Source organism: Balaenoptera musculus, chromosome 17, assembly GCF_009873245.2.
Source record: "Balaenoptera musculus isolate JJ_BM4_2016_0621 chromosome 17, mBalMus1.pri.v3, whole genome shotgun sequence".
In the NCBI taxonomy this organism is placed as follows: domain Eukaryota; kingdom Metazoa; phylum Chordata; class Mammalia; order Artiodactyla; family Balaenopteridae; genus Balaenoptera; species Balaenoptera musculus.
The window spans coordinates 73,231,617-73,246,421 of record NC_045801.1 but is presented as its reverse complement, the minus strand read 5'-3'; the positions used below and the strand labels follow the sequence as shown (position 1 = coordinate 73,246,421).

Genomic DNA, 14,805 nt, shown 5'->3' with positions numbered 1-14,805 from the left:
AAACTATGTAAAACGTCATGTGAAACCTATATGCTAAAAGTACCTTTTCAGCAAATCAGAGGCATTTTTTGGTCCTTTGTAAAATGTGTCAGTTCATATCCAACTTCTTACCCCAGAAATGAGAATTTCTGTTGTCTCAGTGGAGCAGTGAGGATGGATGACCAGAATTCGGGGGGCTGGAGAAGGAGCCTGGAGCCGAGCCTGGGAAGCAGCCCTGCCTCTGCCACTCCCCTTGCCCCCACCCCCCCAGCCCTGCCCCCACCCCCCCAGCCCCAGGGGTTGAGAGGCCTTTGGAGGTCCGGCTGTTTCACCTCCTTTGGCAGCTGTTTATCAGCATTTTCTTGAACAGCCACAGGGACAGGAAACTATCTTAGACATGTCATTCTACATTAATGTTTACCTCCCACCTGTGGTCTCCAGTTTCTCTTATATGGCAGTGTTAGAAGAATCTGAAGTCAGCAATTGCATCCTGAGTCTTTTTTCAAAGTAACTATTCTTAAATTTGTTAAAGCATTCAACATCTCTTGTTTCCTAGCTATTCACAACCTTTATTTCTCTTCCCAGAATCTACTTTAATTTCTGTATGAAACTCCCTTAAAAGACCTAGAATTCAGGGGCTTCCCTGGTGGCGCAGTGGTTGAGAATCTGCCTGCCAATGCAGGAGACACGGGTTCGAGCCCTGGTCTGGGAAGATCCCACATGCCACGGAGCAACTGGGCCCGTGAGCCACAATTACTGAGCCTGCGCGTCTGGAGCCTGTGCTCCGCAACAAGAGAGGCAGCGATAATGAGAGGCCCGCGCACCGCGATGAGGAGTGGCCCCCACTTGCCGCAAATAGAGAAAGCCCTCGCACAGAAACGAAGACCCAACGCAGCCAAAAATAAACAAATAAATAAATAAATAAAATTAAAAGACCTAGAATTCAATAGTCCCAGTTGACTTTTTCTCCATCCTTGCTGTGGTCACTGAGGCAGCCTAAAAATTACTGTGATTCTTAACTGATTCTACTCTTGCTGTCGTCCCAACCAGAAGTCTTGCTCTTGTGTGTAGATTTCAAAATCTTTTTCCTTGATGATAGCAGTTCCTTGATCACAGGTCTAGATTTTTAAGTTGAGTCTGTTTAGTAAAGTACCTGAGATTCCATGCTTGAGCACTGGATAACTTATTTGGCTACTTAGAAATCCTTTTTTCTTTTTGGCTCTTGGCTGTGTTCTGTGTAGCTGGAGTTGTTAGATAAATGACTAACAGTGCAAGTAAGAGGTATTACTGTAATATTGATTCTCACAAATCTTAATTTTCTAACTTTATTGGCTGTTTGGGATCAATCAAGATAACATATTTGAGTGTCCACTCTAAATATACATCAGTGTTCTGAGTTAGGCTATCCCTCAAGGAGAACTAAGGAGGAGAAAAGATAAGCATTTGAGCAGTGTGTTCATTTTATCTAATCAATAGTATTGGAACCAAATGATCACATGAAATTGCTTTTGGATTTGTGAGGAGAAAAGGATAAGTATAGGCTGTGGTAGGCAAGCTTCCTAGCTTTGTGAGAAGATTAGGGGGCTTGAACTGGTCCTCAAAGGGAATAGAAATTGGATAAGTAGATAGAGGAGAAAGATTTTCAGGCAAAGAGTTAAACAGAGGCACAAAAGCAGGAATATTCAGAATATGGGCAGAATACCAGTAGGAAAAAAAATGGCTGTATGAACAAGACTTTTATGGAACAGTAATATAAAATTCTAGAGAAACAAATAGAGATCAGATTCCCAAGAGCTTAGGACTTACATTCAGGGTAGAGATTTTTTTAACAGTAGCTTGATGTGTGTGAAGTTGTATATTATGGATATAACAGAAGAGGAGGAGGAGTTAAGTTGCCAGACTGGTTACTACAAAAATTGTTTCAACAGAAAGACTTAGGCACATGGAGAAGCCAATTTGGGGGAATCTTTATCTGGCAATTGGAGGTCAATTTTAAAGGTATTGGGGCGAAGAATCAAGTTTATTTAATTTAACAATCCTCACATGGAAAGTGGAGGACTACAGGCTTCTTTTTCACACGTGTTCTGTGCTCTAATTTTAGTAGTAAGCGTCCTCAGAATGAGCATGCCTGTTACCTCCCGAGGCGGACTTTTCTCTACTGCTTTTTTGCATATCTGGTATCTTGCTGATTTTTTTTTTTCCCAGAAATCACAGAGCTGTATTGTGAGCTGGCAGCTCATGGTCTACTCTGGCCGTCCCAACCAGGTCTTTCTGGTGCTGTGCACTTAGTTCCTGTCTCATGAAATGCATTTTCCTTTATACCCTTAGCTGCTGTTAAGAGTCCCTTTCTTTTTGTTTTTTTGTTTTTTTGTTTTTTTTTTTAAAACAAATCCTGGGCACAAATTTTATTTTATTTATTTATTTATTTATTTATTATAAATTTATTTATTTAGTTTTGGCTGCGTTGGGTCTTCGTTGCTGCACGCGGGCTTTCTATAGTTGCAGCGAGCGGGGGCTACCCTTCGTTGTGGTGCGTGGGCTTCTCATTGCGGTGGCTTCTCTTGTTGCGGAGCACAGGCTCTAGGCGCACGGGCTTCAGTAGTTGTGGCACGTGGGCTCAGTAGTTGTGGCTCCCGGGCTCTAGAGCACAGGCTCAGCTGTTGTGGCGCACGGGCTTAGTGGCTCCGCAGCACGTGGGATCTTCCCGGACCAGGGCTCAAACCCATGTCCCCTGCATTGGCAGGTGGATTCTTAACCACTGTGCCACCAGGGAAGTCCCAGGAGTCCCTTTCTTTTGATACAAAGAATTCTGTATCCTGTTCAGTTCCAAGCTTCTAAAATTTCATGAAGCCAGCATCTTACAGTGGAGAGGATCAAAAATATCTATATGCCCTAAGTTGATGTTCTTTTTCATTTAAAACAATATCAGTCGATCACAGTTTGAATAGGTTTATATTAAAGTGCTTCTTAAAAACTAGATTACTTTGCTTTAATGTGATCAAGATAACCATTGGGCTAGCTTTCTGCAGTTAGTTGTTTAACGGTTTGTTTACAGCTGGAGAAGCCGTAATAAAACACGTTATTGGGGCTTCCCTGGTGGCGCAGCGGTTGAGAATCTGCTTGCCAATGCAGGGGACACGGGTTCGAGCCCTGGTCTGGGAAGATCCCACATGCCGCGGAGCAACTAGGCCCGTGAGCCACAACTACTGAGCCTCCGCGTCTGCAGCTTGTGCTCCGCAACAAGAGAGGCCGTGACAGTGAGAGACCCGCGCACCGTGATGAAGAGTGGCCCCCGCTTGCCGCAACAAGAGAAAGCCCTCGCACAGAAATGAAGACCCAACATAGCCAAAAATAAATTTAAAAAAAACAAAAACAAAAAACACATTATCGGGCAAGACTTATGTTAAGGCTACCAGCACCACTGACAGAGACTAGGCCAGAGTGGGGGGTGTTGTCCCGACAAGCCAGGTCTTCAGATTTTGGAAACTGTTCTGAACACTGATCTTCGCTTATTACACAGTGATCCTAGATTTCAAGGTGCACAGTTACCTTCACAGCCCTCACTTGGAATGTTTCATTTTTTATTTGCTGGAGTTTTTGATTTTTTAATGATGGGCGAAATCCATCCAGATTCAGTGGATTCAGTATAAAGTGATGCATTATATACATTATTTCCATATTGCAACATGTTTGTTCTTTGTAAAACAGTTCAGGAGGAATGGGAATGGTATATAGATATGTGCTTTTCCTAAACTTTTTCCCTTTTACTATTTCTTATCTAGACTGGAAACACTGAAGTTTTAGATCTTATAATTCTTCTATAAGATCTGTAGCAGTGTACACTGCAGTTTTAGATCTTATAATTCTCTATAAGATCTGTAGCAGTGCACACTGCAGTTTTAGATCTTATAATTCTCTATAAGATCTGTAGCAGTGCACACTGCAGTTTTAGATCTTATAATTCTTCTATAAGATCTGTAGCAGTGCACACTGCAGTTTTAGATCTTATAATTCTCTATAAGATCTGTAGCAGTGCACACTGCAGTTTTAGATCTTATAATTCTCTATAAGATCTGTAGCAGTGCACACTGCAGTTTTAGATCTTATAATTCTCTATAAGATCTGTAGCAGTGCACACTGCAGTTTTAGATCTTATAATTCTCTATAAGATCTGTAGCAGGTGCACAGTTAACCCTTGAACAATATGCGTTAGGGTTGCCAACTCCCACACAGTCTAAAATCTGGGTCTGATTTATAGTCGGTCCTTCCTATCTGTGGTTCTTCCTATCCGCAGTTCTTCCGTGTCCGTGGATTCAAGCAGCCTCAGGTTGTGTAGTACTGTATTGTTTGCCATGGAAAAAAAACTCCACATGTAAGTGGACCCACACAGTTCAAAATGGTGTTGTTCAAGGGTCAACTGTATTCATTTTAACTCCTCCCACAAAAGGTCCCACCAAGATTGATTTAAAGAACTTTTACCTTTGCTCATTGTTTAGGCTTGGGAGATACAAAAGCCTAAGCTTGATTTTCATTTTGAACTAATATTTATCTTTTTTTGTATTGTTTGCCACATGATCCTTCCTTGGTATATATAATCCACACCGTTCTAGCCCTTAATTTTCCCATGCTAAGCAGTTAAAGAAGAAATTCCCATAATGCTTGAGTTTTGAACTTGGATTTGAAAGGATTTTTTGGGAAAGATGTATCTCAATAAATTATATAAAAATAACTGTAATTAATTTCATGCTTCCAACTAGTATCAGCTAGTGTTTTAACCTCAAACTCTGTGAAACGAGTTGGCCATTTTTACAGCCCTTTTATGTGATGGCTTTCTCAGTATCTAATTTATCATAAGACATTATTCTAAGTGCCAGAAATGCTTTCGGGTTACCGAAAGAAGGTCTAACCTTTAGTTTCCACTTGGGAGAAGTTATTTTTACTGAACTTAGTATGTCAGGACTTACTGATGTCCACTCATTTAGGTGGGATGGAGTAATGACCATTTTGTGCATTTGACTGAGACGTTAGAATTCATTCTTGCACTCAGCAGGCTTTCTCGGCATGCCTGATGGGTGCCAGACCCAGTGCTAGGTGCCGGACCCAGTGCTAGGCGCCGGACCCAGTGCTAGGCGCCGGACCCAGTGCTAGGCGCCGGACCCAGTGCTAGGCGCCGGACCCAGTGCTAGGCACCGGGGCTGGGGGACAGGGGTGTAGAGGGACGGCAACAAGAAGTACAGCATTGAGTATCATTGTTAGCACAGGGCAGAACCTGACTGTCCATGTGCGTTCTGAGGGTGGGAAGGGCTTAATATTTACACTTGGAGATCAGAACTCAGAATATGGAAACATGAGTATTTTTCAAGGACTTAGTAGATTTTGAATACAAAAATTGTGGAAACTGGCTTTGTTTACTTAATTTACATGCTTATTTTTTCTCAGAGGTAGAAATTAAGTGATTAAAAATAAAGTGTTTTTGATAAGAACTGTCTCAATTTTAAACTCAGAGGCAAAAGGCATATCCCACACCAGCCTTTCTTAAAAAGCAGAACATTAGTGCCACTGGTAGAAGGGAAAGTAACTAATTTTGCATAATCTCTGAAGTCTGTTTTCACAAGTGGATATAAAGATGACTTTTTGTCCTGTTGCCTTTTGACAAGCATTTTATATCAAATAACAGAGAAAATTAAGTGTAGAGAAAAAAATTTCATAAATTCAGAACCATTTTCTGTTTTTCATAATAAAATGATTGCTCAAAGAATTCCATCTGATGACTGTTGAAAGCTCACTGCAGTTTATGATATAACTGATAAAATCTGCATCCTTGGCCTTCCAACAACCTTTACACCAGCAGATGGTGGGCGTAAAGATGTCATTCATCATTTATTTACAATGGACTTTATTTATTCTAGTGTCAACAGCTGCCCCAGGGAGTGGGTTATTGAATTCAAATGTGAGGCTCTGGGTTATTTGCTTCCTTTCAAATTTGTCTTCAGAGCTTAGTTGCTAGGAGTCCATTCTGTGCTCTAATAATGATTCATGTATTGTGAAGCCATTCAGTAAATTGGGTTGTCAGGGATTGCCAAAAAAGGTTTAGAGGTCTTGTTTTGGGGGGTGGGGGTTGTGGATTGCATGTTCGTCTGGTTGACTTGAGCAGTAGTGGTATTATGTGACTTTTTGCTAAGACTGGTGAAGTTAGGATTTCTTCTTTTCCTTTATGTACACATTCGCTACCTGTCCATATTCTACATATGAATAATAAGAAAATGTAGAGGACAGTTTGTTAAAGGAAACTATCAACCTTTTCTTCTCTCCTCACAGGCAGGGCAAGAGTCCTTTCGTTCCATCACAAGGTCATATTACAGAGGTGCAGCAGGGGCTTTACTAGTGTATGATATTACAAGGTGAGAACGTGTAAAGTTTTTGGTTCAGTAGTCAGTGCAGAGAATTTTTCTAAATAAATATGATTATCAGTAATGAAAGTATAGCTTTGCCTTTATGTCCTGGCTATCTGCCTTTAAAACTTAATGTATCTTGAATTAACTTTAAATTTACTACAGAAATCTGTAACTAAGTTATTCTCTTATATGAATAAGCACCCCAAGTTGATAAATTTAGTAATGATATTTATACATTGGAATTTCCTAAAGTGACGTTACATTTAATTCCTAAACTGAACTATAGTCAGTGAGCTCTGACTCCAGATACTGTACTTAAAATCTGTTTCCTACTTGGACATGGCTAAAAATAATTATCTTTAATGGAATGTATACTGTTCATTGTACACCACTAGGGGAAATACTTTGAAAACAGTAATCAAATTATCATTTATGTTTAGAAGAGACACATTCAACCACTTGACAACCTGGTTAGAAGATGCCCGCCAGCATTCCAATTCCAACATGGTCATTATGCTTATTGGAAATAAAAGGTAAAAAGACTCTTTTAAAGCTTTTTTACATAATGATGAAGACTGGATAGCTGTTATATGGTAACTGTTCATGTGGTAACTGTTAAAGTGCCTGTCTTGTACATTGTCCAAAATGTTAAGTTATTGATTTCTTAAATTATAAAAATTTTAAGATACTAAGATGTTTCTTTTGTTTTTTAAAATGCAGATAATAAGCTTTATTGGAAATTATTATTTGAAATAGTTTTTACTGGAAGCTGTACTTTAAAGAATACTCTTAAGTAGGTTTATCTGATTAGTAATTTAAAATAAAACCCACTGATAATGTTTGGTGGTTAGGTCACTGTTCAGTATTACCAAAAATACTTGGCAGTATAAATAAGGATCTGTGCAGAACTCAGAAAAATATTTTTTTCCCTTCTTCATGACTTAATGTGTATTATATGACTTAATATAATACATAGATTAATCAGGTGTATTTCTACTTAAAAGGCCTGAAACACTTTTAATATTGTTTAGTAGATATCACGTTAGTACTTTTAAACCTACCTCTAAGACTTACATATTAGTGTCATGCTAATGTTGTTTTTTCAATCTTATTTTACTTTATATATCTAGGGATCATTATTTGCAGTGAATGTCCTTGTGCTCTACATTTAAAATGATAGTACATGGGAAAACAGTTTCTTGACCATAGTTTCTATAAACTTTCAAGAGTGTAGGAAAGTTTTCACTAGTTTAGTAGAAAATTACAGTGGTAACCATTAAAACTAGTATTTTTAAATTTGTTTGTTTATTTATTTATTTATTTATTTATTTTTGGCCGCATTGGGTCTTCGTTGCTGCATGCGGGTTTTCTCTAGTTGCGGCAGGCAGGGGCTACTCTTTGTTGCGGTGCGCAGGCTTCTCATTGCCGTGGCTTCTCTTGTTGCAGAGCACGGGCTCTAGGCATGAGGGCTTCAGTAGTTGTGGCACGAGGGCTCAGTAGTTGTGGCTTGCAGGCTCTAGAGTGCAGGCTCAGTAGTTGTGGCTCACGGGCTTAGTTGCTCCATGGCATGTGGGATCTTCCCGGACCAGGGCTCGAACCTGTGTCCCCTGCACTGGCAGATGGATTCTTAACCACTGCGCCACCAGGAAAGTCTTGTCAATTAATTTTTTTGACAAAGATGCCAAGGTTCAGTGGGGGAAGGGGTAATGTTTTCATCAAATGGTGCTGGAACAATTGAATAGCCATGTGCAAAAAAATTTACCTTGACCCTTACCTCACACCATATACAAAAATTAACTGGAAATGGATTACAGACCTAAATATAAGAGTTAAAAGTATAAAAAATATTCTAGAAGAAAGCATATAAAATCTTAGGGATTCTGGTTTTGTCAAACATCACTTAAATAGGAAAGATTAACTTACCAAGTATTGGCAAGGATCCAGAGGAACTGAAACTCTTGCACTGCTGGTGGAAATGTAAAATGATACAACCGTTTTGCAAAACAATTTGGTGGTTTCTTTAGAAAATAAACGTACATTTGCCATACCACCTAGCCACTTCACTCCTAGGTATTTACCCAAGAAAAACATGCTTTACACAAAAAAATTATACACAGGCTCTCATAGTGGCTTTATTTGCAATAGCGCCAAACTGGAAACAACCCAAAATTCAATTGACAGGTGAATGGATAAATTGTGATACAGCCGTACAATGGAATACACTCAGCGATAAAGAGGAATGAGCTATTGATATATGCAGCAAAGTGGATGAATCTCAAAATAATTATGCTGAGTGCAAAAAAAAAAAAAACAGACAAAAAGAAAACATACTATATGATTCCATTAATATAAAACCCCACAAAATACAGACTATTCTCTAGTAGCAGAAAGCAGATCATTAGCTGACTAGGGTACAGGGGAAGGAAAGGGTGGATTATAGTGGGGAACGAGGGAACTTTTGGGAGACTGATGGCTTCACCAGGTATACATACGTGAAACTCATCAAATTTTATATTAAATGTGCCGTTTTTTTTTTGTTTTTTTTTTTTTATTCACACACACACACACACTGTATTTTATTTTTACAAGACATAAATAGACTGACTGACACCAAGCATTGTACATGGATGACCACAACAAAAGCAACAATGGTTGCAATTACCAAACATGAAACACACTCATACTATGTCATAATATTGACATTCAGTCCAGTAATCCTCCACTGTAACAGCTCCTTTACTTTGCAGTGAAAATTGATTTGTATATTCTTTGCCTCTGAGTCCTTGTGGGATTTTTTTTTTTTTTTAAATTCAGACAGAAAGTCACAAAAATTATACTCATCCTCATCAGTTCACTCAAATGTGCCGTTTTTTATGTCAATTATATTGCAGTAAAACTGTAAAAAAAAAGTAATATAACAAATATTATACTGCATAGATTAGATTTTTTTAAGTGTTATTTTAATTGAGGTTTGCTGTTAAGCAAACATACAGTTGTCCTTCCACATCCATGGGGGATTGGATTCCCCACAGATATCAAAATCCTTTTAAGAATAAGGCTATTGGAGGGAAGCTTTAGTCTTTGTAATATGGAAGTATTCATACTACCATTCAATGATGATGTGTGAAATAATGAGAAGAATATTTGAAGAATAAAGAGAATTTTCATAGTTTTGTCTTACTGGTGTTTTCCTTGTGTCTGAAACAAGGTGGCTGGCACCTTACTGGTGGCTTAAATTTGGTTGCTGCCCATAGTTCAGTTGTGAAAAGAAAGAGCAAAGTATAGTATGTACAAAAGATGTTTCTAATGATTGTAGATGGGTAGCTCTTATCATTAGGATACAGTAGGTGTGGAAAGACATTTTAGGGAAGAAACTAGGAGAAGGGAAAAAAGAATGTATGACATGCAAAGAGTGAATGGAAACGAACAGAGATAAATGAGGGGATTATTATTAGATGAGGTGAATTGGGGTAGACATGGAAACAGGGAATAAACAATTTCTGAGTTAGGTGAATTAAGCAGTAGGGAGCCAGTGGAGGGGTTTGAGAAAGACAGTGACCTAGTCAGAATGACAGTTATGACATGGATTTTTCCTAACTGTGGCATTTGAAATTGGTTATACAAGAAATAGGACGCAGAGGCTGCAAGGATGAAAGTTTTTAATAGTCAAGGAATTAGAATACCCTAAACAAAAAAGCATAAATTAAGAGAATGGTTTAGGAAAGAAAGATATTTAAGTAGTAAAAGCAATTTAAATGGGATTAATGGAGTGAAAAGTCAAAGACAACAATATGATTTTACACCTGGAAAACTGAGGAAACAAAGAGTGATAAAACAAATACAGAATACTGAAGTGCCGCTTTCTTTTTTTCAAACAATCCCTTAAATGTACACATCCTTAACCCTCTTTGTTAAGATAACATTTGCAAATGCGGGCATCATCAGCGATACTGGTAGGGGAAAACTGGGAGTAACTTTAAATATCTCCAAGTAAGGGATTGTTTAAATAAAATGTGGCATATGCATAAAATGGGATAAAGGGCAGTTAAGGGAAAGTATTTTCTTGAAGATGTTGTGTACCTCAAAGCTAATTTTCCCTTAAGAATGATTGTCAGATAAGGGGACTGAATTTCAGGAGCACGGTACCATGTCACGGTTGCTAGTGTCCCCCCCCTCCCCCATTTTTTATGCCTGCTAGAATATAAGCTCCACCTGGGGGCAGGGGGTTGGTACTATGTCTGTTTTGTTTAGTGGTCTGTCCCCAGATCCAGGATAGGGCTTGGCACACAGGAGGCCCCCAGATTATAGTTGGATAAATTATCCTCGTCCAGTCATGCTATAATATTTGCAAACTCTGTTTGCCTGCTTTTTATGTTCTCGTTTTACCACTAGTATTTCATAGCACAGTCAACTTGTAGCTATTGATTTTATTTCTCAACAGAAAAGAAATCTGATACAAATCTGTCAAAATAATATGTGTCAAGGCTAGATGGAAGTACATGGATATTATATTCTTCTCCATCCTGTTCTGGGCACATAAATTTGTAATAGTAAAGTTTAAATTTTTTTACAATAAAACACACTTGAAGAGGAGACTTCTACTTTTTACCCCTACCTTAACTAATACAATTTCAGTATGATAAAAATGAATACCATACTTTTGTCCAAAATTTCTAGCTTAGACTTTTGTTTCTCTCTCTCTTCTAACATTAACAGTTCTATTGGAAATTAACTGGGATTAAAAATTAATTAATGTTTCTATACTGCTTTGAATTTTATTAAGCAATTTCCTGTAGTTTCTGAAAATTGTGTGACTTATTTTTATCACATTCATAGAAACTCAGTCAGTCTGGCTGAAGGATGAGGGGACTAGTGTAATTTTGCTCTCTCAAATTATTATGTTGAGTAAGATGGTTCCCTTCTTTGGGAACCCACTGTAACTCAAAGGTAGGGTTTGGGCTAGATGTTCCCTTTGGGTTTCTCTAGTTTTAGCATTCTAGGGCTCTAACTTAGAATCTTTCTTTAGTTGGATTGTTAGTTCTTTGAAGCTAAGCGGTGTGCCCTTTTTGACTCTCGTAATACACTGAATAATGAAGTTGATTATTATGTGTCGAAAATTAATTGAAAGAATGGTCAGTACAACTTTGAATCTTATCGTACAGTTTCCACAGATGTCTCTAATTGTACTATGTTGGTTGATAACTTGGCCCTTTCTTTCCCATGTTTAGTGATTTAGAATCTAGAAGAGAAGTAAAAAAAGAAGAAGGTGAAGCTTTTGCACGAGAACATGGACTTATCTTCATGGAAACTTCGGCTAAGACTGCTTCTAATGTAGAAGAGGTAAGTAAGAGGCCTTTTTAAATGTTTTATCTTCTTAATAGAAACTTTTTATATACCTTAATATTCATTTGTTGATTATCCCCTCTAAGCTTTTTAGTCACAGATAGTCCTTGAAGGTTGTAAAATAGAAAATTTCTTTCCTTTGAAATGCCTTGTAATGTTCATCTTATATCAGGCTCTTCAGTTATATTCTGAGCCTTCACTTGAAGCCAAAATGCTTTCACAGATCTTTGTATATACTTTCCTTAAAATCTTTTTTATGTTTCTTGAGAGTGGAAAAAAAAGAACACTAACGAAATTTGGAAATGTTTCAAGACACTAAACATTTGTAGCTATTTGTATCCACTTCTGCTTAAATAGGGAAAGTATTATATTATTGCAATGTAACATTATACAAAGCATGGGAATTCTGCCATAATTAATAAATAAAATTTATAGTATCAGTTATTTCCATTGATCAACCTGAACTATGGAAGTTTTGTGAACACACCATGTTCTTCTGTGCTTTGTGTATGTGGATATTGTATTTATTTATTATACATACAGGAGTAGACAGTTAATCCTCTCTTAGGTAAATGTATTACTACACTGTATTTCATAAAAAGCAGAAATGAGAATAAGAAAATATGCAGTTTGCCCAGAGTAATGCTGGAGCTTCCACCTTCTGGGTAAGAATCTTAAGAGCAGCGGCAGAAGGGGATTCTAGAAAACAAATGATTGGAGAAACGCTTGTCCTAAGGATAGCAGAGGATGGGTTCCTAGGCCACAACTAGCACTGTGCCTTCAACATAGTGAACAGTGAGTAAATACTTATGAGGAATAATACTCGGAGCATGTCTGATTAACCGTTGGACCCAAAAATTGACTACAGTAGTTCAACAGCATTGGTATTTTCACTGAAGAATTCTTAGGTAAGGTATTATACTCACCTATACTTGATGAGGTGCTCTGTGATTGTCCGTGATACTCTTCTTACAGGCTCCAACTAATGCTTTACCTGTGTTGCAAATTAATTACATCTTGATAACATCCAAGAATAATGTTTTACTTCACACAGCAAACCCAGAGAGAAATCCATTCTGTCCTCTTGTTTGACTTAAAATAGACACATAAAGCTGCCTGTTTCCGTGAAGCACTCCTTTATTAGAGGTGTTGGATTTGAAACTGTAAGGGCCAACGTGTTATGGGGGTTTCAAGACATCTGAAACATATCCTTACTGATAATTAACAATGGATTTTCTTGTTGATTTTGAGAACCTTAAAGCCAGAATTGTCTGTATTTTATGAAAGAACCATACTGTGAAGTTAGATGACAAGGCAACCTCTACTGGAAAGTAATTCTAAATTTCTAGTTTTGACTCTAATGCCTTTGTGTTCATTTTTCTTATTTTTAACAAGTAACAGTAGGTGTTTATGTGTAAGTAGAAAATTACTATTGTCAGTTTGGCTGAACATTTAAATAAAATATATTTCATTAATGTTTTGGCAGCATTTATTACAAAAATTCTGTATCCTTGGTTAATAATAAAAATAATTGTTTAAATTTGATCAGGCAGGAATTTCCCATACTCATGAGAGAACAGTACTTTACTTAATCATGTAAATTAATTTGCCTCTCAGAAGCCAAGGATATTAAGAAATAATCTTTTTTTTTAACTTTATTTATTTATTTTTGGCTGCGTTGGGTCTTCGTTGCTGCGCACGTGCTTTCTCTAGTTGCGGCGAGCAGGAGCTACTCTTTATTGTGGTGCGCGGGCTTCTCATTGCGGTGGCTTCTCTTGTTGCGGAGCACGGGCTGTAGGCGCACAGGCTTTAGTAGTTGTGGCACGTGGGCTCAGTAGTTGTGCCTCGCGGGTTCTAGAGCACAGGCTCAGTAGTTGTGGCTCACGAGCTTAGTTGCTCCACGGCATGTGGGATCTTCCCGGACCAGGGCTCGAACCCGTGTCCCCTGCATTGGCAGGCAGATTCTTAACCACTGCGCCACCAGGGAAGTCCAGACAGAAAGCTTTTAGAGAAAATATTCTACTACAGCTAAACATCACAAAAGAAATTATGGTACTACTTCCACCATCAGCTGGCTATAATGAGGTTTTTCCATGCTCCTCATTTCCCTGTAGGAGTTGTGTCAGAGGAAGCCAGCTAAAGCACAGGTTTAAATAAGATCCCGAGTCTCATAACACAATACCCAAAATGTCCAAGTTCCAGTAGAAACTCACCATATCTAGAAGTAGGAAGACCTCAAACTGAATGAAAAAAAAAGAAAAATCAATAGATGCCAACAGCAAGATGACAGAGATGTTAGAATTATCTGACAAAGATTTTTTAGGCAACCATCATAAAAATGCCTCAACAAACAATCTTAGGGGCATGCTTGAAACAAATGAAAAGTAGTCTCAGCAAAATAACTACAAGATAAAAATTTGAACAAGATAGAAATTTTAGAACTGAAAAATATAACAACAAATGTAAAACTCAGTGGATGGAATCAACAGAATGATGGGGACAGAGGAGAGAAATAGTGAACCGGACGGTAGAACAATAGAAACTACTCAGTTTAAACTACAGAGAGAAAATAGAGTAGAAAAAAAATGAACAGTGCCTCAAGAGTTTGTGGGGCTATAACAAAAGCTCTGACGTTGTATTATCAGACTCCTAGAAGGAGAGAAGAAAGAAGATGGCTCTGAAAAAGTACTCAAAGGAGTAATGACTGAAAACTTCCCAAATGTGACAGAAGATATAAACCTACAGATTCAAGAAGCTGAGCCAGCTCCAAACAGGATAAACCTTAAAAATCCACAACTTTTGTCCATAGTCAAATCTCTGAAAGCTAAACACAAAGAAAAAATCTTGAAAGCAGTGACAAACAGTTCCTTACCAACTGGAATGACAGCAGAATTCTGTCAGAAACCATGGAGGCTGGAAGGAAATAGCACATTTTTCAAGAGCTGAAAAAAGAACTTTCAGTCCACAATACTAGAACCAACAAAAGTATCTCAGGAGTGAAGGGAAATCAAGATATTCTCAGATGAAAGAAAAGCAAGAATTTATCAGTAGCAGATCCACCATAAAAGAATGGCTAAAGAAATTATCT

The 14,805-nt window shown here is 38.0% G+C and overlaps 1 protein-coding gene across 2 annotated transcripts in view; it reads left to right on the top strand.

The window, feature by feature from the left end:
* RAB2A (RAB2A, member RAS oncogene family) overlaps positions 1-14,805 on the top strand; it is a 77,329-nt gene that overhangs the window by 38,651 nt on the left and 23,873 nt on the right. For both annotated transcript variants that reach the window (XM_036829821.1, XM_036829819.1), the window contains 3 exons: positions 6,298-6,380; positions 6,815-6,907; positions 11,603-11,714. In XM_036829821.1, coding sequence (XP_036685716.1) covers positions 6,298-6,380; positions 6,815-6,907; positions 11,603-11,714 — 288 coding nt within the window. The remainder of the gene's footprint in view (positions 1-6,297; positions 6,381-6,814; positions 6,908-11,602; positions 11,715-14,805) is intronic.